The sequence below is a fragment of the Dipodomys merriami genome, unplaced genomic scaffold (genome assembly GCF_024711535.1).
Source record: "Dipodomys merriami isolate MVZ:Mamm:240054 unplaced genomic scaffold, mDipMer1.0.p SCAF_40, whole genome shotgun sequence".
Taxonomy (NCBI): domain Eukaryota; kingdom Metazoa; phylum Chordata; class Mammalia; order Rodentia; family Heteromyidae; genus Dipodomys; species Dipodomys merriami.
In genome coordinates this window covers 6,499,313-6,523,914 of record NW_027205604.1, presented here as the reverse complement: position 1 = coordinate 6,523,914, position 24,602 = coordinate 6,499,313, and the positions used below count along the sequence as shown (strand labels likewise).

General features: G+C 42.4%; 1 protein-coding gene across 1 annotated transcript; it reads right to left on the bottom strand.

Moving 5' to 3' along the window:
• Positions 1-220: 220 nt before the first annotated feature.
• Positions 221-3,673, bottom strand: Ghsr (growth hormone secretagogue receptor). Its single transcript, XM_069991960.1, has 2 exons — positions 2,872-3,673; positions 221-562 (listed from the first exon to the last, which is right to left on the bottom strand). The coding sequence occupies exons 1-2, from the start codon at positions 3,668-3,670 to the stop codon at positions 261-263; spliced, it is 1,101 nt and encodes a 366-aa protein (XP_069848061.1). The 5' UTR covers positions 3,671-3,673; the 3' UTR covers positions 221-260.
• Between the last annotated feature and the right edge of the window lie 20,929 nt (positions 3,674-24,602).

Here is a 24,602-nt window from a genome sequence, read left to right as displayed (position 1 = left end):
TTCTGAGATGGAAAGCCCCCATCAGTACCAGCTCCAGAACACAAAGTTATAGGCAGTGGATTCATGGGAAGAGAGTAGGACAGCATAGATGAGTGTGGAATACAACCAAACTGCTCAGACCCTCCCCACCCCCCATCGTCTCCAAGTTCATGGGTCCCTAAATCTGGAACTGACTTCAGCTTCCTCCCAAGTCCTGCCTGATGTCCTATGGCTTCCGGTTTGGAATAAGAAGCGATGACTGGACTGGGACATGTGCTCTATCATGTGTTGATACTAGATTTTGTCCAAGCCCGAGAACTTTCATCTTTCAGAGTAGACATCTTTCTCTGGGAGGATTCAAATCCTAGGAGTTTAAACACAGCCACCCGGTACTTCTTGGACATGATGTTGTACAGAATGGGGTTGATGGCAGCACTGAGGTAGAAGAGGACGAATGACACCAGGTTGCAGTATTGGCTGATCTGAGCAATTTCTAGGGAGCCAGGCTCGAAGGACTTAGAAAACAAGTATCTCCCCACGTGGAAGGGAAGCCAGCAGAGGATGAAAGCAAACACCACTACAGCTGTGAAGGACAATGGGTGAGAGATGGTCAGGTCAAGAAACATCACAGCAAATCATGTTCTATCTTTAACACTTAGCTTTCTTTAGAGAAAGTGTAGTGTGGTCACTGGGAAACACTGCTCTGCTCTTGACATAAAGAAATGTTATGTTTCTGACCTTTCCCATTCCTACATTCTAACCAAGATGGAGACTGAACCCACAGTTCAGCAATTTTTACTGAGCTGCTCAGCCATTTCTATTTTTGATTTTGTGATTTGAGTTAACATAATGACCACACTCATCAGCCAATTCCTTCCCCCAAATCAACCATTTTATATGTATCAGGTCCTGTATGAATGAGTCAGGATGATTGTACTCAGCCATCACTGGTAATCAGATACCTGTGGTGCTTTTAAAGAAAGCAGATTGGAAGGAGATACACATGCAGACATAGAGAAAGAAAAATAGATGATAGATGCATGAATGGATGAATGGATGGATGGATGGACACATGGATGATGTATAGACAGATATAAATCAATAATGACTAATATAAACTATTTAAACTATTATTACATGTGATAAAATAACATATACCATCCACTTTGATTTGCTCAAGTAAGATTTTTTCAATAATTCTACATTTTTCAAATTGTGTTTAAAAATTTCAGAAACTATGAGGGGTTGAGAGCGATGAGAATGAATGATGGACCATCCACTTTGATTTGCTCAAGTAAGATTTTTTTCAATAATTCTACATTTTTCAAATTGTGTTTAAAAATTTCAGAAACTATGAGGGGTTGAGAGCGATGAGAATGAATGATGGAAGATGTAAACTGACTCATAAACTGACAAGTTGGATTAAAACCTTTTGTACAACTACTTAAAGATAATTTCATGAATGGGGGAGAGAAAAACGGAAGACAGAGAGTAAAGGATCTATTAGTGCTTGTCCCCATTCAGTGATCCTCTTCAGAACTGTCAAGGAAGATGAAAATTAACATGGTAGTAACATTAATTCCCAAGGAAGAAACAAAACAATATACAGGAGGCTGGTTTTGAAAATTTGAGTAAAATTAATGTTTTGCTTGGATTAAGAACACATTTTTATAACTTCCCCGAAACCAAGCACCTAAGGTAGTGAGTTCATATACTAACTATGCAGCATCCTGGAGTTGTAACACTGCACCCAGGGCTCCTGGCAGGGCCACTGAGGGGGCGTAAGTCCCGCAGGTGCCACAAAGTCTCCTTTCCTCTAAGGGGACACTTGTCTAATCTCCTAGCAAATATTGCTCACAGTCACAGATAATGACCTAAGCAAACCAAAGGAGACCTGAGCACCAATCAGTCACTAACTTCTTTTTTTTTTTTTAACAACACTGCCATAGACACAGCAGGGAAATAAACAGTCAATGAGATAATCTGAAAAAATCTCCAGGACAGGAAAAAAAAAACCCTCCAAATGTTGAAAGAAAAATAAAAGACCCCCTACAGAATCAAACAAATTGGCCATGGTTTGGGTGATTTTGCACCTGAATACTTCTTCAATCATTATGTACCTTGGATATTCTGCCATTTCTCTTTGAAACAGGAGCTCCAATGTCACCTTTCACACAACACAAACACAGTACACTTTTATGAATGATCTCGGTTTTGAAGTAACTTTCTGGACTAATGTGAAACTCATTTTAGGGAAATAGAAAAGTGAGACTGATTCCCATGAAGGAGAGAAAGAAGATATAGGAAGAAAAGAGATACAAAGAGATGGAAGAGACCAAAAGAATAAAGACAATGACAAGTGAGAGAGGGGGAGACAGACAGAGAACAGACAGACAGACATAGAGAAAGAAAAATAGATGACTGAGATAGATGATAGATAGATAGATAGATAGATAGATAGATAGATAGATAGATAGATAGATAGATAGATAGATAGATAGATAGATAGATAGATGCTGGACATATACAGAAAGAAGTCCAGAGACAGCAGAGAGGCAATTAACTAGGAAGGAGATGGCTCGGTGGATAATAGGTAGATGATAGATGATGACATACATGACAGACAAATAAGATAAATGGATAGATACATATATGCATACATACATCATGCATATGTATAAATATAATAGAGACAGAGTCATTGGAAGACATGCGATAACAAAGTAAGAGAGGAAGGAGAGAGAGAGAGAGACATGGACACACACAGAAACTGAGATGCATCCAGAGAGCCAGAGAGCAGGAGAGGAGAGAGACTCCAAGCAGGGGAGGACAGGAGAGCCAAGCTGGCGACAGCGGCGCGCGATCCCGATCCCATGGCGCGCGGAGACTTACCAAGCATCTTTACCGTCTGCTTGTGGTTCTGGTCCCTGAGCGAGGCCCCGGCGGCCGCCTCGCCCCGGCGCCGCCGCCACAGCTTCCTGCCAATGAGGCTGTAGAGGACCGTGAGGCAGAAGACGGGCAGGAAGAAAAAGACGCTGGACACCCACACCATGACCGTGAGCAGCCCCGAGCGCACGGCGAACTCGGTGGCGCGGCACTCGTTGGTGTCCCGCGGGTCGGTGCCGTTCTCGTGCTCCACGCCGACCAGCACAAAGATGGGCCCGGCGCTGCAGAAAGCCACGGCCCAGATCACCAGGATGACCAACTTCACCCGGCCCTTGGTGACCACCACCTTGGCGCGCAAGGGGAAGCAGATGGCGAAGTAGCGCTCGACGCTGAGCGCCGTGATGGTGAGCACCGTGGCGTAGGTGCAGCTCTCGCTGACGAACTGGAAGAGTTTGCAGAGCAGGTCGCCGAAGTTCCAGGGCCGGTACTGCCACAGGCGGACCAAGTCCAGGGGCATGCACAGGAAGATGAGCAGATCAGAGAAGGCCATGCTGGATAGGTAGAGGTTGGTGGTCGTGCGTAGCTCCCGGAAGCGCGACACCACCAGCATGGTGAGCAGGTTGCCCGCGATGCCTACCACGAACAGGGCCACGCAGGTGGCTGTGACGCCCGCCAGCAGCGGCGCGGGGAACAGGGGCAGCAGCAGCTGCTCCGTCAGAGACTCGTTGCCCAGGGCTGCGTCCCAGTCCGGATCTGCCACGGTGAGGTTGGGCTCCAGCTCGTCGGCGGGGGTCGCGTTCCACATGTTGCCCGGTGGCCTTCGCTGATGGGAGATCGCGACGGTGCGGGTCCCCGAGCGAGTCCGCTCAGGCGCAGAGAGTGCGAGGAACGAGCGCGCCCGGGCGCAGTGAGGATGCTTGGAGAGGAAAGAGAGGGAGGGGACGGGCTGGAGCCAGGGGAGAAGGTGAGACCTGAGAGGCGGCCAGAGAGCTAGGGGGAAGAAGGGGAAGACGGGGGCAGGGGGGCGGGGGCGCTGCGTCGCTCTGGCACTGCTGCTTCCCTCTACCCTCTTGCACAAACTCCTGGTCTCCGAGCCCAGCCTCCCCGCGGCACCCACACGCCTACCTGTCAGCGGAGCGGCTGCGCCGGCCCTGCCAGGAGCGCGCGATCTCCACCCAGCTGCGTCTCACACTCGCTGCCCGGAGCCAGAGAGCGGGACCGGAGCGCGGGGCTGGAGCGCGGGGCCGGAGCGGGAGTTCTCTCCAGATCCTTGCGCGCGCTAGGGGGGCCCGGAAGGACTGCTCATTCCTGTAGTAGGGGTGGACACCCTGGTGAAAGAGTCGGGGGCGGAGTGGGGGGGGGGGGAGGAGAGCCTTGGTTGGGGGAAAAGGAGAGCGAGCGTGCCTGGCTTGATTGAGAAAGGGGTGGGGTTAGGAAAAGAAGGCGCTGGTGCCAGGATCCTGGCTATTATAGGAGACAGAGGCACACCTGGAGAGAGCCTCACAAAGACCCAGAACGCCATCGTGTTCACCAGGAGAAATAAGTTGAGAAATGAGAACCGTTTGAGCAAGCTCACTCGGAGTGGTTAGCATAAAAGAGAGTTCAAACTGAATTCCGTGATTCATGCCAGTAATCCTAGCTACGCAGGAGGCTGAGATCTGAGGACAAAGGTTCGAGGCCAGCCAGGGCAGGGAACTTTGTGAGACTCTTATCTTCAATTAACCACCAAAAAGCAGGTAGTGGAACTGTGGTTCAAGTGGTTGAGTACTATCCGAGAGAGAGAGAGAGAGAGAGAGAGAGAGAGAGAGAGAGAGAGAGAGAGAGAGAGAGAGAGAGAGAGAGAGAGAGAGAGAGAGAGAGAGAGAGATTTGGGTTACTCAGCGATCTTGGGCGTTCAAGAATCAAGGGGCAAGATGACTGAATAATGCCACCTCAAAATTCAGCTCCCTAACTAGGGTGGAGGGGAGATTGCTTTTGCTCGGTGCAAGCCAGGAGCAGGACAGAGGAAGGACAGCGTCGTGGGTAAGATGAGGAGTGGCGGGGGAGCAGAGGCCGGCACACACTGGAGTGCTCAGTGTTTTGATGCCTGATCAGGAGCCATGGACCCTTGGGTAAGGCTTTCAGCCTTGGAGCTTGGCTTATTGTTTGCCTTTGAGTCGCTAGGGTGTGTGAGTGACTCGGTGTTGGGGTCAGGGGCATCAGTAAAGGAAATGAAGGCTGCTAGGCCGTCACCGCGATGAATGGATGGAGACATCCCTGCGTGACGGGCAGATCCCCTGAGCGCAGCCTGGGCACCTGCTGCCCAGGACTACAATTGGCATCCAGGAGGGGAGACTGCCTGGCCAGAGAACTCCCTTCCCCTCCCCTATCCTCTCCTCCTTCCCCTCCCCCCCCCCCAAGCCCTTAGAAGCCTCTTGTGGCGGCTATCCAGGGAAGGTGTTCAGCACCCTGGCCAGCGCCCAGCCCATTGGCCAGTGAGCCGCCTTTGAGAGCCATTGTCATCCTTGGCCGTTCAAAGCCTCAGCCCTGCTGCATTTTTTTAAGCTTTATTTATAACCAAGCAGGGTGCTGTTGACTCACACCTGTAATCCTAGCTACTCCGGAGGTTGAGATCTGAGGAGTGTGGTTGGAAACTCGGGCTGAAAAGTCCTTGGGATTCTTATCCCCACTTAGCTAGCAAAAAGCAGGAAGTAGAGGTATGGCTCAGGTGGTAGAGCATCAACCTGGAGAGAAAAAGCCAAACGAAAGCACAAGGGTACTTGAAATGGATTTTAAGCCCCAGGATCAGCACCACTCACAAAGTTCACTTGTAATTACTATTTAAAAAAATATGGCAACTATATGAAACCACGAATTACTAACTTGATTTTTTTGAAAAAACAATACTTTGACTTTCCTACTTCCAGCTCTACATTGTGTGTGTATGTGTGTGTGTGAGTGTGTGTGTGAGTGTGTGTGTGGACAAGAATATGAAATAGACTGAGAAAAATAAAAATGTTGTAAGAAGTTATTGTCTAAGAAAAAGAATCAGGAAAGTATTGTTAGACATATTTTCTAGTCTGTTTTATGGCTAACAGGAGCGGGGAGAGCAAAAAAAACAATGAGCCCCCCCAAAATACTATAGTAAAATTTGTCATGTTGTCACAGCCAGTTATTTAATTGTACCTGGGCATTTTCTACAAAACAGACAACCCTATGCTGTGGGATTACAAAAGAAGCAGAGGATTCTATGACATTGATCAGTTTATTATGTCATTGTTATAAAATATGAAAAAGCCCTGTTTCTCCATGTTATAAAATCATGAAAAGCACTAACAACAAAATAGGTGAAACCCAGATAGGCTCTGTATTGATAAGCTAGTCTGGAGAGAAAAGTATAGTTAAAGAAGCAAGTATGGGAGAGTATTCCTAGGTGAATTTTTAGAGGTGGGTGCACACACCAGACTAGAATCAAGAGAATTATGAACTACTTTAATGTTGGCAAGTTTTAGGGAAGAGTTCTCGGTAAAAGGGGCATCTGAGCTGAATCTTAAAGAATTTGAGTTCTGTCCGGAAAAACAAATTCATTCACCTATTCAAAAGGCCCACAGCACTTGGGAGTGTGGGAAAAAAGCCAATATATCTTGTCCTATGAGTGCTGTAAAGATGATTGTTATGGACTTAAGGATTCTTGTGTAGCCCATCAATACTGACCAATGTCACATTTTCTTTTGATCCTGAAGTTGTCCCTTTTTTTGCCCAATGGTATCCCTTTCAAGCTGGCTCCAGAGTACTTTCGACATGGCGCAAATGTTGAGAACTTCCTTGCTTTGTGGCCCAATGTGATGTGTGGGGCTATTTTGTAAATGTTCTACTCTAGACCTGAGAAAAGCCATGTACTTGAAAAATACATGGGGAGAGGGGGGATTTGGGAAACTAAATTTGAGTAGTAGGAGGGAATGATTGCATAGCCAGAGTGTGTGTGTGTGTGTGTGTGTGTGTGTGTGTGTGTTGTTGTTGTTGTTGCTTTTGCTTTGAAGTTGTGAGATGATGATGATGATGATGTAATAGTAAATCAGAGACATCCACAGTCTATTTTGATCAGATGATCAAAAGTAATGTCATTATGCTACCAGTTGGATAATATTCCAGGGGGAATATATATATATATATATATATATATATGTATGTATGTATATTTACTCCTACTGCTTTTTCCCTTTCCTCGGCATTCTCTATCAGAGCATGTGGTCCCTTTAACTCTTTCTGAAGAGTAACAATCTCTTTCATTTTTAAATTTTTTATTGTAAAGACACTATACAGAGGGTTATAGTTACATGAGCAAGGTAATGAGTACACTTCCTATTGAGCATTGTTACCTCCTCCATTGTTTTCTCCCTACTAACCCTTCCATCCCTACCTTCCCCGAGGTTCTTTTTTTTATTGTGATTAAGTGATTATATAATTTCCCAAATTTCACAGTATTGTGGAATAATGATGCTCATTTAAAGTCACAAGTTCATTCTAACTTTCCTGGAGCAAATTGTCTATCACAGTCTATAACATATAACGGTGTACACATATACACCATACATGTGATCAGCAGCATGGAGATATTTAGTAGTGGTTCGACCAGATGAGTGGAAGTTCTTTGTTTCTTAAGTCCTGTTAATTCTGTCGTATCACCTAACATTTTGGATTTAGCATCCACTTATCAGGGAGACCATGTACTGTTTGTCTCTTTGCTCTTGGCTTACCTCGCTCAACATGATTCCTTCTAGTTCCATCCATTTCCCTGCAAATGCCACTATTTTGTCATTTCTAATGGCTGCATAATATTCCATTGTGTATAGATACCACAATTTTTGGATCCATTCATCTGTGGTGGGGCATCTAGGTTGTTTCCATATCCTAGCTATTGTGAACAGTGCTGCAATAAACATGGAGGTGCACATGTCCTTGTATATTGATTGGTTCCTGTTCAGGGTAGATGCCTAGAAGTGGTATGATTGGGTCGTAAGGGAGGTCAATCTTTAGCTTTCTAAGGACCCTCCAGACTGCTTTCCAAAGTGGTTGTATGAGTGTACATTCCCACCAGCAGTGTAATAGGGTTCCTCTTTCTCCACATCCCCTCCATCATTTGTCGTTGGCTGACACTCTGACTGGGGTAAGGTGGTATCTCAGGGTTGTCTTTATTTGCATTTCCTTCACCACCAGAGATGATGAATGGGAATGGGAACTCTTAACCTAATTATAAGGAAACACCTCACAAACTGAAACAGGAGAGCACTTTATTTAAAAATTTCTTTAAAACTAACAATGTTTTAGTTTGTTTCTTTTTTTTGTTTGATTGTTTTGTGTATCTGTCTTTTTGGTGGTACAGTGGGCACAAAAATGGAGAGACAAAGGGTAAGCAAATGCATCAGAGGTATTATACAACTTGTGCATGGAGGTGGAGGGGGGACTGGAAGAGAACAAGGGAAGAGGTGAACTGTACTTATTATCTGGTTTATGAGATGCTAACCCCTCTAGACATCACCTTAATAAGAATTTTTTAATCCTCTAAAACTTTGGTGTTATATAAGACAAAGTAATACTGAAGTTTACCATCTTCTCTGTGTCAGGAACATACAAACATACAGGAGGGAAGATGGCTGCACCAACCACCACCGGGAATGTTCCAGACTAGAGGAAATCAAGGAGAGACAGTTAAACATCATTCCTTGTCCCAGAATGGATTCCAGCTGTTGCCATTGACACCCATAGATAGGGAATAATAAAGTAGGTAGAAATGTTGGATCGATGTTTTCTGAAATCAATAACTGTATGAAAAGAATGTCTATTCTTAGAAATACACATTCAACCATAATTCATGCAACTTGCTCTCAATTGTTTTGGAAAAAATTGTGTATATGTTACATGTGTACCCAAATGGACAGAATAAATGATAAATCATATAAATGGGAGAAAATGTTACTGAGATGAATATGGAAGGAAGGTAAAATAATTTTCCTTGCATTATTCTCGCAACTTTTCTGTAGCTTGACGTTATTTCCAAATAAAATTTCAAAAAGTCACATGTTTATATAGGTGCTTCCAGCTCAGTTCTCATTTACTTAACTTATTTACTTGGGGTTCAAGCTGAACATCTTGACTTCTAGCCACAATTACAGAATTATTAATAAATACAATTATTTAGGTATATAGCAATAATATAATTATTTATCTTGTAAACCACTAAATTATTTCAAGTGAATACATCATTTGTCATTAATAAAACTGACATATCAAGATTGAAATTTTTCGAGTTCTCTTTGGTTCTTACAATATGTCCCATTTGCACAAGTACTGTGCTTTAAAACTCTGCTAATGCTTTTCTATGGATAATTATGTTATGATTGGTGTGTGTGTGTGTGTGTGTGTGTGTGTGTGTGTGTGTGTGTGTGTGTGTGTGTATGTGTGATACTGGGAAAGGAACCTAGAGCCTTATGCTTTCTAGGTAAGTGCTCTATCACTTAAGCTACATTCCCAGCCCATGTTACCACTTTTATATATGGTTCATTCCTCTCAATGACCTTGAACTTGAGTAACTATTTTTAAATTTAATTTTACTTTTGAATATATGATATCTACATTATTTGACAGAACTTTAAAACAAAGCAGGATTCTAAACTAAAAACTGTATATCAATTATCTTCATGAAAATGTTTCTCTATTTTCATACTCCCTAATAGATAAAAATTAAAGAATTGTAGGGGAGTAAGGAGGGGTAAACGGGACAAAATAAAGGATGGGATAACAGTGTTTAAAAACAAGTGAACTCAAAATGTACTCATTACTTTACTTATGTAATTGTAATACCCCCCTGCTCATCATCTTTTCAATAAAGATTAACAAATAAAAAAGATAAAAATAAAAATAACAAAAGAATTTTAACTTCTTAGTAAAATTTCAGAATACAAAGGCAATATTACAGAACAGTAGCATCGTATCAAAAAATAAACCTAAAAAACAACATCACTCACAATGTCTACAGAATTAAACGTTTAGGTATAAATATAACTAATGCAGTGGCTGGTATTGGTGTTGCACACCTGTAACCCCAGCTACTGTGGAGGTAGAAGCAGAAGGATCTTCAGTGAGTCCAACCCCAGAAAAATGTATTGAGACTTTTGACCCCCAAAGAAAAGTAAAGCCCAAAGCACTGGAGCATAGCTTAAGGGGTAGAGTACTTGCCTAGCATATGCAAGGCCCTGGATCCAATCCTCAGTACCAACCAAAAAACTAAATAAATAAACATTCTCTCCTCCCCCCCCCCCGCAACATTACCAAGAAAGTAAGAGATTTGTGCAATGAAAATGATGCAATGATGACCAATTTTAAAGGCTGCACAGAAAAGAATGGAAAGTATGGCAGATGTCACTTGCTCATGGATTAGAAACATAATCTAGTTACAATGTCCCTTCTGCCCAAAGCAGCCTATGAATACAATGTAATCAAAATCAAAGTACCAGTGTCATTCCTAATGGAAATAAAACATAGCTTAAAATTCATATGGAGCCAGAGGACAACCTCAATAGTTATATCAGTCCTAAGGAAAGCACACAGACACAGACACAGACACACACACACAGACACAGACACAGACACACACACACACACACACACACACACACACACTCCATACCTGATTTCAGAATCTACTATATAGTACAGGGGCTGGGCTATCATTCAGCAATAGAGTGCTGGGCGAGGTCTTGGATTTGATTCCCAGCACTGCAAAATAAAAGCAAAAGATAAAAAAAAAAAAAAACAGAATTCTACAAAGTTATAGAAACCCAAAGAGCATTTTATTGGCATAATCCATTCATCAAGACAGAATCACTGGAGAATCAAGAACCCAGAAACTATTCTATACACATGCAGCCAACTTAGTTGTCTTAACAAAAGTAAAAAAAAAAAATCTTTATGGGAAAAATTAGTCTCTTCATGAAGGGTGCTGGCAAAACTGCATATTCACATGCAACAAAGCAAAAATAGATCCCAACAACTTCTGCACACAAAAATCAACTCAATGGATTAAATATCTAAATACAGACCCGAAAGAGAACATACAGGAAACACTTTAAGACATCAATGTAGGCAAAGATGTTTTAAAAATAAGATTCACAAAGCAGAGGCAACATGAAAATGTCTGAGTCTATCCATAGCCTACATAAAAGGTAGTACACTTAGCCCTCCATATCTGTGGGTTCCATATTGGATGATCCAAGCAATTATGGATGAAATATAATTGCAAAAATATTACATCTGTACTGAACACGTACTGAACATTTTCCTTGTTATTGTTCCCCAAGCAATACAGAATAGCAACTTTCTTTTCTTTTCTTTTCTTTTCTTTTTGTGGTGGTGGGGCCTGAAATCTGGGCCTGGGTGCTGTCCCTCAGCTCTTCAGCTCAAGGCTAGCACTTTACCACTAGAGCCACAGCATCACTTCCAACTTTTTCTGCTTTTGTGATGCTGAAGAATCGAAGCCAGGGCCTCATGCATGCAAAGCAAGCACTCTACCACTGAGCCACCTTCCCAGCCCAAATAGCAACTATTTAAATAGCAGTTGCATTATATTGAGTACTATAAGTAATCTAGAGATAATTTAAAGTATATGGGGAAATATGCAAATTCACACTGATTATGCAAACTCAGACTAATTTACATAACAGTCTTGAGAAGCTGCAGATTTGGTACCAATGGGAGATCCTGCAAGGTTCTGGAACTAGTTCTCCATGATTATCAAGAAGGAAGGCATGCTGGGCTGGGAAGGTGGCTCGGCGGTAGAGTGCTTGCCTTGCATGCATGAGGCCCTGGGTTTGATTCCTCAGTACCACATGAGCAGAAAAAGCCGGAAGTGGCGCTGTGGCTCCAGTGGTAGAGTGCTAGCCTTGAGCTGAAGAGCTAAGGGATAGCACCCAGACCCAGAGTTCAGGGAGGAGGAGGAGGAGGAGGGGGAGGAGGAGGGAGAGGGGGAGGGGGAGGGGGGCATGCCGGAGGAAGGCATGCCGTATCCAATATCTTTTACTTTTTTTTTTGGTTGGCCATGGGGCTTGAACTCTGGGCCTGGACGCTGTCCCTCAGCTCTTCAGCTCAAGGCAAGTGCTCTACCACTTGAGCTACAGCGCCACTTCCTACTTTCTCCTTTAACCTTACCTTATCTGCTAGGATTCTCTTGCATCAATGCTATTTTTTAAAGTATTTTTAAAAATCTTTTGCTGATACTGGGCTTGAACTTGGGTCTGGGTGCTGCACTGTTCCTTAGCTTTTTTTTGCTCAAGGATGGTGTTCTGTCACTTTAGCCACAGCTTAGTTATGGTTTTTGGTGGCTAACTGGAGGTAAGAATCTCATGGACTTTCCTACTCTGCCTGGCTTTGAATTAAGCTCCTCAGATCTCAGCCTTCTGGCATCTAGGATTATAGGTATGAGCCACCAGCACGTAGCTAGCAATGGTATTTTTCAAATGGTTCTATTAGACTCCATCTATGGAAACTTTCATGGTTTCTTTCTTTTTTTGGGGGGGAGGTGTTGGTCATGGGGCCTCAACTCCGGGCCTGGCTGCTGTCCCTCAGCTCTTCAGCTCAAGGCTAGCGCTCTACCACTTGAGCCACAGCGCCACTTCTGGCTTTTTCTGCTTACGTGGTGCTGAGGAATCGAACCCAGGGCCTCATGCGTGCAGGGCAAACAACTGTACCACTGAGCCACCTTCCCAGCTCTCATGGTTTCGATTATAGAGATATATCTTAGTTTCATTTAGTCATTATTTATTGGTAAATATTTGTGTGTTTCAATCATCTTTTGTCATGAATAATACTGCATATAACATTTACACAAGTACTAGTATAATAAAATAACATAAAATAAAGTAGAAGTTTAATAGAAGAAATGGAACTGGGAGTCTACAAGTCATTGAAAGTGTGGGGAGACAAGGTGAAGGGTGGAGTCTGAGTTCTGTAAATGCATACAGAATTTCAGTGTAAAATAACAGGCATAGCACTACAGTACGTTCTTTGAAGAGAAATAGTTGGCTCAGAAGATGAAAGTGGAGTATCTGAAAGTGTATTATTCTACACATTTTCTCTGCACGAGGTTGAATCCTGTGTATCTCCACTAGCAATGGATGGTAATGCCTGTGTTTCTTCAACCTCTTGCAAAACAAGGTGGTCCCTCTATAGCTAAGATATGGAACCAACCCAGATGCCCCTCAGTAGATGAATGGATCAAGAAAATGTGGTATATATACACAATGGAATTCTATGCCTCCATCAGAAAGAATGACATTGCCCCATTTGTTAGGAAATGGAAAGGCTTGGAAAAAATTATATTAAGTGAAGTAAGCCAGGCCCAAAGAAACATAGGTCCCATGGTTTCCCTTATTTGCAATATCTAGTATAGGTATGAGTCAAGCGGAAAAGATCAGATAATGTGATGTTAGGAAAATGAACCCTTAAATATGTATTCAAATTTTTTTTTCTTTCATGCGATTGTTTCTAACACATTTATAAGATTATTTCTTTGTTGCTTTGTATGTCCCTCCCCCACAGTATAACCCCTGCTTTCACTGTATTTGATGTTGGTATAATTTGTGGAGGGGAAGGGGAAAAACAAATCATTTAAATACGGATACAGGTGAACCCATTGCAACAATGAGATGTACAAGTCATTATGTTGAAAATAACTTTACAACCTTGGGGGGGGAAGGGGTGGGGAGTATTGGGGGAGCGGCAGGGGGGGGAGGATGGGAAGGGATGGGAAGGGGAAGCAAAGGAGGAGGCTACAATGCTTGATAAGAAATGTCCTCATTGTCTTGCCCATGTAATTGTAACCCCTCTGTACACTATTTTCACAATAAAAAAATAATCATGAAAAAAAACAAAAACACAAGGTGGTCCCTGTTGAATTTTTGGCCATTTACTTTATGAGAAATTATGTCTTTGTATTTTTAATTCATTGGGGGCTGGGGAAGGTGGCTCAGTGGTAGAGCGCTTGCCTTGCATGCCTGAGGCCCTGGGTTCGATTCCTCAGCACCACATAAGCAAAAAGAAAAAAGCCGGGAGTGGCGCTGTGGCTCAAGTAGTAGAGTGCTAGCCTTGAGCTGAAGAGCTGAGAGACAGCGTCCAGGCCCAGAGTTCAGGCCCCACGACTGGATCAAAAAAAAAAAATGTATTTTTAATTTATTTTACTTTATTTTGTGTGCTGGTCCTAAGGCTTGAACTTGGGGCCTGGGCAGTATTCCTGAGCTTTTTTTTTTTTTTTTCTCACAGCTAGTGCTCTGCTACTTGAGCCACTTCTGGCTTTTTGGTAGTTAGTTGGAGACAAGAGACTCAGAATTTCCCATCTACATTGGCTTCAAACCACAATCCTTGGATCTCATCCTTCTGAGTAGCTAAGATTACAGACATGAGCCATCAGAGCCCAGCCCAATTTTGTTTTGATCTTGAATGGTTATTCATTTGTTTCAATGTCAATTATTGACAAATTAGTTTTCCTGTAATAACTAGAGGTAGATTTTTCTCATACATCAAATTTCTATGTTTCAAGAAAGAAGAAACAGAACACAAAGGACAAAGAATTTTCTTAAATTCAAAATTCTTACCTATATTAACCTAGCTAATTTCAACTTCAAAAGATACGGCTCAGCATGGTAGTATGCGCCTATAATCCCAGTTACTTGTGAAATAGAGATAGAAGGATCATAATTTGAGTCCAGCTGAAACAAAAATTTAGTGAGAATCTTTGTGAAAAAATAAGTCAGGTATAGTGATTTCTGCCTGTAATCCCAGTTACTCAGAAGGTAGAGTAAGAGAATCCTATTGTTCCTATTTGAAAAACAAACTAAGAAAACAAAAGACCTGCATGGCTACTTGCCTAGCAAGCTTAGACCCTGAGTCCCTAGATTCAATCCCAGAATTCCTAGTATCGCCAGGCAGACAGAGAAAGAGACAGAGACAGAGAGAAATAGACTTTTATAGCCAGGTCCTTGATCACTCCCTGAGTTCTAAACTTGGTTAAACACCTTACGTCTTTGCCATGTTTCCCTGGCCAGACTACAAGCAATTTGAAAGCAAAAGTTTCTTTACCTGACCCATGAGACCTGGCACTGCGTCTTTGAAGGTAACAGGATGTCTGAGTAAACACGTGCTGATTGGATCTCTTTTACCTTCCCATCTAAAATCTCATGTATAAACAGAGGACACAGAGAAGGCCCAGAGGAAATTGAAGTGCCGTGTGCATCTTCTGTAAGAGCCATCACTTACTGGAATATTCCACTAAAGCTTTGAACATAATGTCCTAATATATTTGGCTCCATTGCTTCCTACCATGTCGTGTAGCCTCATTTACATAATATCATGCACATATTTCAAAGTGAAAATGTGTATCACTCTTTCCTGACCAACAAGCCGTAAGTAAGAATCTAGATTCAAGATCTACTGCATCAATGGTGGATTAGTAAAATTGTATTTTGTAGAAATCATTTAATCTTTAGCATGCAGGTACCTCAAACAATTGCTTTTATGATCAGCAATACATTTTCACAAATGATCATTATGAATAATTAAGTATTTTCATAGTTTAGAGGATCACTTTAAAAATCTATGTTTTTCTTTTTTTTTTTTTTTTTGGGTCCGGTCATGGGGCCTGAGCGCTGTCCCTCAGCTCTTCAGCTCAAGGCTAGTGCTCTACCACTTGAGCCACAGCGCCACTTCTGGCCTTTTTCTTTTTGCTTATGTGGTGCTGAGGAATTGAACCCAGGGCCTCATACATGCAAGGCAAGCACTCTACCACTGAGCCACCTTCCCAGCCCAAAAATCTATGTTTTTCTAACTGGAGACGTAACATGTATTTCTTAAAAATTAATTATGTAACCATAACCCCTGTGTACATCTCCTTTATGATAACAATACAATTTTTTAAATTCAGCATGTTAGGAAATGATTGCTACCTAGTGTGCCCTGACTTTCCTTTAGACCAGAGCAACTGGTCTCTATACTGTTAAATACTGTGTGTGTGTGTGTGTGTGTGTGTGTGTGTGTGTGTGTGTCCTGGGGCTTGAACTCAGGGCCTGGGCACTGCCCCTGAGGGTTTTTTTTTTGCTAAAGGCTGGTGTTCTATCTCCCAAGCCACAGCCCCACTTCTGGTTTTTTGGTGGTTAATTAAAGATAATTGTCTCAGACTTTCCTGCTTATGCTGGTTTCAAACTACAATCTCCCAGATCTCAGCCCCCTGGGTAATTAGGAGTACAGTATGGACCACCAGTGCCCAACTTCGGTTTTTAGCTCTTTGCTCTTTCAATTCTCAGATTACCTATACGTAAGTGCAGACAGACAGACACATACACACACACACACACATAGACACACACACACACACATAGACACACACACACACACACACACTCATTTCTCCATACTGTAATCTAGGTTAGATTAGATTCTTGACATTTACATTTTATACTAAATATTAGTAAATCTAAATTGCATACTATGCTGCAACATTCTCCTTTGTTGGAATACTTTTTGTTTTAAGCCAGGTGGTAGTGGTTCATACCTATAATCATAGCTACTCAGGAGGATGAGAATCGTAAGCTCAAGGTTCAAAGCCAGCCCTGGCAGTGAGCCTCTTACCTCTAATTAACCAGCAAAAATCAAGAAGTGGAAGTGGGACTCAAGTGGTAGAATGACAGCCTTGAAGGGAAAAAACCAAGAAAGAGAACCAGGCCCTGAGTTCAAACCCAGTACTGAAACAGCGAGCAAGTGAGGGAGCAAGAGAGGTGTGGGGGGAAGAGAGAAAAGAAAGAAGGAAAGAAAAGAGAGAGAGAGAGAGAGAGAGAGAGAGAGAGAGAGAGAGAGAGAGAGAGAGAGAGAGAGAGAGAGAGAGAGAGAAGAGAGTGGGAGGGGGAGAAAGAAAAGAAAAGAAAAGAAAGAGAGCTGGGTGCCAGTGGCTCATGTCTGTAATTCTAGCTACTTAGAAGACTAAGATTTGAGGTTCACAGTTCAAAGCCAGCCCAGGCAGGAAAGTGAGATCGTGAGCGATCACTGTGGGCTTGGAAGGGAGAGACCAGTGGCTTCCAGCATCACATCAGTCCCGGCTCCTCCCCAGGGCCCTAATTGGTCTCTCCCACTTTATGTCTCTTTTCTTCCCAACTTCCTATTTGGCTGACCTCAGCACCGGCAGTCGTGTGCAAAAGCAAAGCCATTTGTAGATGGTACAAGCAATGACCTCAGTGGTACAAGGTCAGATACTCAAAATTCATTTCTTCTTCCAAGTCTCTACTCGTGGTTCTGCCTCTTTGATGGAGTCCATTCCCAAGTACCAAGACAGCCTGACTCGATGGAGAAACAGGGAGGGGGCTGAACTGGCCATGTTGGGGAGATGGGATGGGGGTGGGGGGAGGAGGAGTCAAGAGCCATAATGGGGTTCAAAGGTGAAGAGCCTCCATGACCACGGTTAGGATTTTGCTTTTACTCTGATTGATATGGAAAGTTACTGGACGATCTGAAGCAGAAAAGCGACATAATCTGACTGATATTTCGTATTACAATGCTGGCGGATGCTTAGAAAGAGGCAAGGGCAAAGGCAGGGAGGCCATTTAGGAAGTCATTTTAAGAATCCAGAAATAGTTTAAAAGGTACAGTTTACGTGCTATGCTTACGAACCATGCAGGCCTACGATTTGGCTTATACAACTCAAAGTCTGATGCTGTCATTAACTAACACAGGAGAGATTAGAGGTAGAACAGGTTCTAAAAGAATGATTACGAGATTACGGTTACCAGTACTGAGTTAGAAACACATTGGGAAATTTTGGTAGAGAAATTAGGAAGGCACTTGGTATACTGCTATGAAATGTAGAGGTAGAGAAAAATGGTGGGAGCAGGAATAGATAGTATTTAAATCAGATATGAGATTAATATCACATTGGAAGCCAGGGTAGCTGGAGAAAGGGTCCAAAGTCCTTGAGATCTGGGTCTGTCTGCTTTGAGTCCCGAGAAAGCATTTATAAGTAGTCACAAGAATAGAACTGTAAGCAGAAAAGTGGGAGTTCTAAACACAGAGAGGAAAGTACAGCAAAGAAGAGTGAGCGCAATCAGATACACAAGATTCTGCTATGAGTCACAGAAAAGGAAAATTTACCATGGCACTTAGCAATGATTGTGGAGCCATGTTGCAGGCAATTCTACTTGGTTCAAGGAAGCATGGAAACACATCATCTGGTCACAGCCACTAGAGGAGGAGAGGAATCACAGGAGGCTTAAACACAAGGTGTCTCACTCCCTCAGCTTTCTTGCTCACAAATATTGCTCTACTACTGAAGCCATGTCTCCAGGCCTGTTTGTGTTTGCTGGTTCATCAGGGATGGCATCTTACAGACTTTTCTGTCCAGGCTGGCTTTGAACTGTGATCTTCCAACTCTCGGCCTCCCGAGGAACAAGGATGATGAGTAAATATTAGAAAATTCATAGAATTTCTAGGAAAATGGGCCAGAGGGAGGCAGCCTGGGCAGAAGGGCACATGAGGGTCAGTATCTGGTCAGCACTGGGTCCTGGAATCTAACTGGCAAGGGCAGGAGCTCCTGCAGCCATCACAGCTGGTGCCCAGAGGGCAAAGCCACTCGGCAGCACAGTCTGGTTGCTAAGCGGCCCCCAGGAAGGGGGCTGCGCTGCCTTTGCCAGGGCCAAACAGCATTTCTTCTGTCACCACATCCACGTGTCACTGTCTCCTGACAGACACACAGTCTGGAGGTGCTGGGTCTTCTTTTCTCAAGCCTTTGTCTTCCGCTGACACTAGCTGCACGGAGGATGGCAGGCAAAGGTTTGGTTGCTTGGGCTGTTGGCGTGGGAGCAGCATTTTCCTTCCTACCTCAATGCAGGTGGCGTGAGCTTCATCTGATACAGAGGTGTGTGTGTGTGGGGGGGTGTTCAGATAACCCATAACCAAACATGAAAATGAGGAAGTATTCCTTAAATTGTGGTCTGTATTCGGCTTGGCTTCACTGGGATCAAACACCTGACGGGAGCAAGGGAGCAGAGGAAGGATGTCTTTTGGCGTAAGGATTCAGTAGCCCCTGGCTACTTGGGCAGAACACCATGGCTGCAGGAGTGTATGTAATACAGGAGATCTGTTCACATGATGGTGGACAGGAAGCAGAGACAGAAGCAGGAAGGGACCAGGATGACGTATAGCCCCGTGACACATCCTCAGTGAGCTATTTCTGCAGCTTGCCTCTATCTCCTTCTTCTTACCACCACCAGGAATGCCATCCTATTAAGAATCGGAGAGATTAAACCACTGATGATCTATTCATTCCTAGAGAATCACTCACAGACCACCCAGAGGTGTGCTTTATTCATCTATGCACTTCTCAACCCAAGACAATCCACAGTCACATGGTTCAACGATGCAAAGAAATACTAAGTGGCCATGGAAATAATTCTGATCAGGGCTTAATAACATAAACAATCATGTTTGATTTTAAGTGACATGAAAATTTCTGAAAAAATGTGATCTCTATTATTTTGTTATCTTTATTATATATCCTACATATTATGTATAACTATTATTTTTATATCATTATATATGTGTATCTATATCTTCTATCTATCTATCTATCTATCTATCTATCTATCTATCTATCTATCTATCTATCTATCTATCTGGCATCTATTTCTATACACATTTATCTCACTATGGACCCTTGCCTTGCTTTCTCCTTCACTATTGTGAATAATGTTGCTGTGAACATTGGTTTACAAATATCTGTTCTAATCTGTGCATTCAAATTCTTTTGGGAATCTATTCAGATGTATATTCATGTGGTAATTCTATTTTTAATTTTTTAGGCACCACCACAGTCTTCCATAGTGACACAATTTTGTGTTACCACCAGCAATGTATAAGGGCCCAAATTTCTCTACAACCTCTTCTAATACTTGTTAATTTCTGCTTTTTAAAAAAAAATCCAAATAATAGCCATCAATTAATGAATGTGAAATATTTCATTGTGGTTTTGATTTGCTTTTCCATGGTTGGTGAGATTGAACATGTTTTCATGTGCTTATTAATCATTCACATATCAGTTTGGGAGAAATTTTTATTCAACTTCTTTGCCTTTATGTGTGTGTGTGTGTGTGTGTGTGTGTGTGTGTGTGTGTGTGTGTGTGTGTACTGGTACTGAGACATGAACTCAGAGCCTTAATGTCTTGCTTGGCTTTTTCACTCAAGGTTGGCATTGTACCACTTGAGCCACAGCTCCATTTCTGGCTTTCTGTTGAATAATTGGAGATAAGACTCTCATAGCCTTTCCTCCTGGGCTGGCTTCAAATTGTGATCCTCAGATCTCTGCCTCCTGAGTTTTACAGGATTACAGGTGTGAGCCACTGGCACCCAGCTTCTTTACCCATTTTAAAATAAGGTTTGTTTTTGTTGTCCTCATCTTTAGGTTGTTCCTTTGACTTCCGAGTTTATGTATTCTTCCAATTAATTTTCTGATGACTCTTAAAACATTTGCAAACAAATGCAAAGGAGGAATGTTAATAGAAATGTTAATAGAAACTAGTATTCCATCTCAGTAGAAAGAATCAGTACAGCTGGTTTCCATAAGCAAGGCAGTTTCAGAGTGCTTCAACAGATGGTGTTCAGAGAATGAGCTCTGCGGATGGAATTACAACAAATTCCATTCAATTAAAACCCCACTTAGCACAAGCCTTCAACAGTTGCTGCCCTCTCTGAAGCTCATCTATAGTAGAGACGTCACTTTGGGACCTTTTCATTGGTCCTGTGTTTGGCTCTTACGTGAGATTTTTCTACAGGTGGTTCCACTGGTATTTTGGTGATTGCTGAGGAGTTGAAGGTTAGGAGATGGCACGTATTTTTATCTCTAAAAGAAAGGCACAGAGGAGGCCAGTGGACTGTTAACAACCAGAAAAGATTTGCTAACAAATTGTGCACGAATTACTTTATAAAAATCAACAACATACCCGAAGGCTATTTTGCTAGAGATTGCAAAATAATTTTAGTGGAAATTTATTATCCTATGTCATTTTTTTCATCTTGAAAACCCCACTAAATTGAGATCTTCTTACAGGTCTTAAAGTTACTATTGCCAGATTTTTCTAAAACTCAGTAGATGTTTATCAGAACAAATCCATGACTGCTTAGGCAATTCAATTTTATTGTGTGGAAATGTTTAACGTCTCATTCCATAAAGTCTGAGAAAGTGCTTTTAGAAACTGGGATTTTTTTCCCTTTATACAAATCATGGAACGTGGCAGAGCTAATGAGGGAGGCATCAAGGGATCTGAGAGGATGCAGAGGAATGCAAACAAAACCCTCAGTGTATTTTGCCTACTGAATATTCATTATTGGAACAATCATCCTCCACACATGTCAATTTCAAGCCCATCACATCCCACTAGCTAGATGTGTCTGCAATCTTTCCCTGTCCGCCATCAACGTCCATCACCAAACTCAATTACACAGAAGGCAAGTTCTTTTTTTTTTTTTTAATTTTATTTTATTTTATTTGTGAACATACTGTACAGAGGAGTTACAATTACATGGGCAGGATAATGCGTACATTTCTTACCAAGCACTGCAGCCTCCTCCTTTGTTTACCCTTCACATCACTTCCCAGTCTCCCCCCTCCCCCCCCCAATCCCCATCCTTCTCCTTCCCCCCTCCCCCCCCACCAACATTGTAAAGCTCATTTTGGACATGACAACTTGTAAGAAGGCAAGTTCTTACAGCCCAGCAAAACCAAACTTCTTTAAATCTTGCTTTCCTCTGTACCTTTCCTACATAAAATATTTTTAGTGGAGCCTTTGTTATTCTTCCATCAAGTCTTAAAATTTTTACTTCTTTTGGCCTTATCCAAAGCTTAAACTCTGAATACCACAGAATTGAGAGTGGGACTGGATCAGATTGGATCAGACTCTCGTGGCTGCCCAGGGCTGCATCTGCTCTAGGATCTCATCAGCATAAGCAGAAACAGTAAGATGCACTCCCTGCTCTCAGGGTTCTCAGAGCTGACCGAGCATAGACTCTGCCCTGGTCCACAGGTCTGGTGGTCCATGAAGACCAGGCCTACAGACTGACTCAAAAACAGAAGGCAAACTTTATGAGGAAGCCAGATGTTTTATGCATCTGGACAACTCAGAACTCCGAGTCCTTTTCCTTGTTTAAGTCAGATGATCATATACTCAGTTGTCTTTCATTATCAAAGCAAAACATGAGATTCTGTTTTAGATAAAGCAACTGCTCCCTGTGCTTGATCTTTGTGCTGGTTCTGGGGCTTGAACTCAGGGCCTGGGTGCTGTGCCTTAGCTTTTTTGCTCAAAGCTGCCACTGTACCACTTGAGTCATGGCTCTATTCCTGGATTTTTGATGGTTAATTGGAAATAAGAGTCTCATGGAATTTCCTGTTTGGGCTGGCTTTGAACCAGGATCCTCCGATCTCAGCCTCCTAAGTAGCTAGGATTTCAGATGTATGATTATCATACAGTTTTAGAATTAAAGTAATTCATTTAATTTTATTTTTACTAAGATGTTATAAACCCATTATCTCTCTACTTATATGTTTTTACTTTAATACATTTTTATTGTAAAAGTACTGTACAGAGGGGTTACAGTTACATGAGCAAGGTAATGAGTACATTTCCTATCAAGCACTGTTGCCTCCTCCTTTTTTCCCCCTACCATCCTTTTCCTCCCACCTTATATGTTTTTTAAATTATATGTTTTGTTAAATTATATATATAGCATTACTGGGATTTGAACTCAGGGCCTTGCTAGGCAGGTGCTCTACTATTTGATCTACATCCCTGAACCTATTTGCTTTAATTAGTTTTCAGAGAAAGTGTTTTTCCCCCCTGGGGCTGGACTGTGATTCTTCTATCTAAGCTCCCTGTATAGCTGATAACATGTATCAGCTTTTTGGTTAAGATGAGGACTTGTTAGCTTTTTGTCTGAGCTGGTCTGAAATTATGAGCCTCCTGATCTCTGTCTCATAAGTAGCTGGCATTACAGGCATGAGCCACTGAATGCAGCTCTCCTATATTTTTGACTTTAAGTAAAACTTGTAGAACAGAGCAGCATGAGAGGGAGGACTTAGATCTATAATCTTTTTAAAGACGTCAGTGCTCATGCCCACAATGACAGGGAAGACTTACATCTTTTTAAAAACTTGGTGCTCGTGTCCAAGTACCAGTAATATCCATACTAATTTTCTCTTTGAAATTTGTTGTTCATACAACTTGGGAGAGAAAAAATGAGCTCAATTTGAATTTTGACCTTTCTTCCAGCCCCCATCCCTTTCTGCATCATATTCTTCAGTCCATTGTGTTAAAATTTTCAAGTTCCAATTCTCAATAGAGACGAAAGGAAGTGAGCAGGCTCTCTACTATTCCAAGCATGCATCCAACACTCACCTCAAATTCTGCCAGCTGAAAATAGCATGAAATTGCCATAATGGCAGCATTACCATTTTTCTTCTCTCCATTCAAAATTCTAGAAAAAAAATACCCTTCCACAAATTACTGTGAACATTATCTAACATGGTTTGCAAAACGTTTACACACATTTTATTTTATTTTTCTACTGATGATCCTGTGAGACACAGAAACACCAGTCAGAACGTCTAATTTCAAATAAGATAGCAACCAGCACTTCCATGCAATCCTCCCTTTCAGACTTGGGGTGCTGGCTGGATTAAAGGGGTGAGAAAAAGAGACTGTGAGACGGTTCCCTATCTCTTCAGTGGTGGAAGTTGCTGGGAGAGGGGAAGAGCGCCAAGGAATGCCAACTAGAGCAGGAGCACTCCAGGGCAGAGGTGGCTGGGAAGCTGTCCGGGAGATCTATTCTTTTCTCCTTTGCTTCAGAGCAAGAAACCACAGTGTCAACCATGTTATGATCAGGACAGGAAGGACAAGTGTAATGTTACAACCCTGTCATCCGGGCATTTCAGATGTGGAGTCAGGAAGAACGAGAGTTTAAGGCTAGCCTTGGCTACATAGTAATGTCCTGTCTCAAACACCATAACCATTGGGAGTCTGGAGGAGTCTGGCTACAGAAGTCCATTGCTCTAGGTAGCAAAGAATGATTTATTAAAGCCTAAACAATCAATGGCCCAACAGCAACAAAAACCCAGAGGACAGTCTAGGATCAAATCCTCTACACTATGAATATCACCATTGACATACTACAGTAGAAAATGAGAAAAAAAAGTCCCAATTTGCTGAAGCTAAGTGATATGATTAACAGTTGATAACATTTAGACAGGTGAGAAATAAACATAATTGTTGGTTTTATGGGTTTTATATGGTTTTATAGACATTAAGAACATAGACTGCCAGGCACTGATGGCTCATGCCTATTAATTCTTAACTACTCAGGAGACTGAGATCTGACAATTGCTGTTCAAAGCCATCCTGGGCAGGAAACTCCCTAAGACTCTTAGCTTTAATTAAAACCACCAAAAAGCTGGAAGTGGAGCTGTGGCTCAAGTGATAGAGCACTATCCTTGAGCCAAAATAACCTCAGGGACAGCTCCCCCGCCCTAATTTCAAGCCCCAGAACCAGTAAACACACACACACACACACACACACACACACACACACACACACACACACACACACACACGAACATAGACTTTAGATAGAGCTGATGACTCATAGCTGTAATACTAGCTATTTAAGAAACTGAAGCCTGAAGA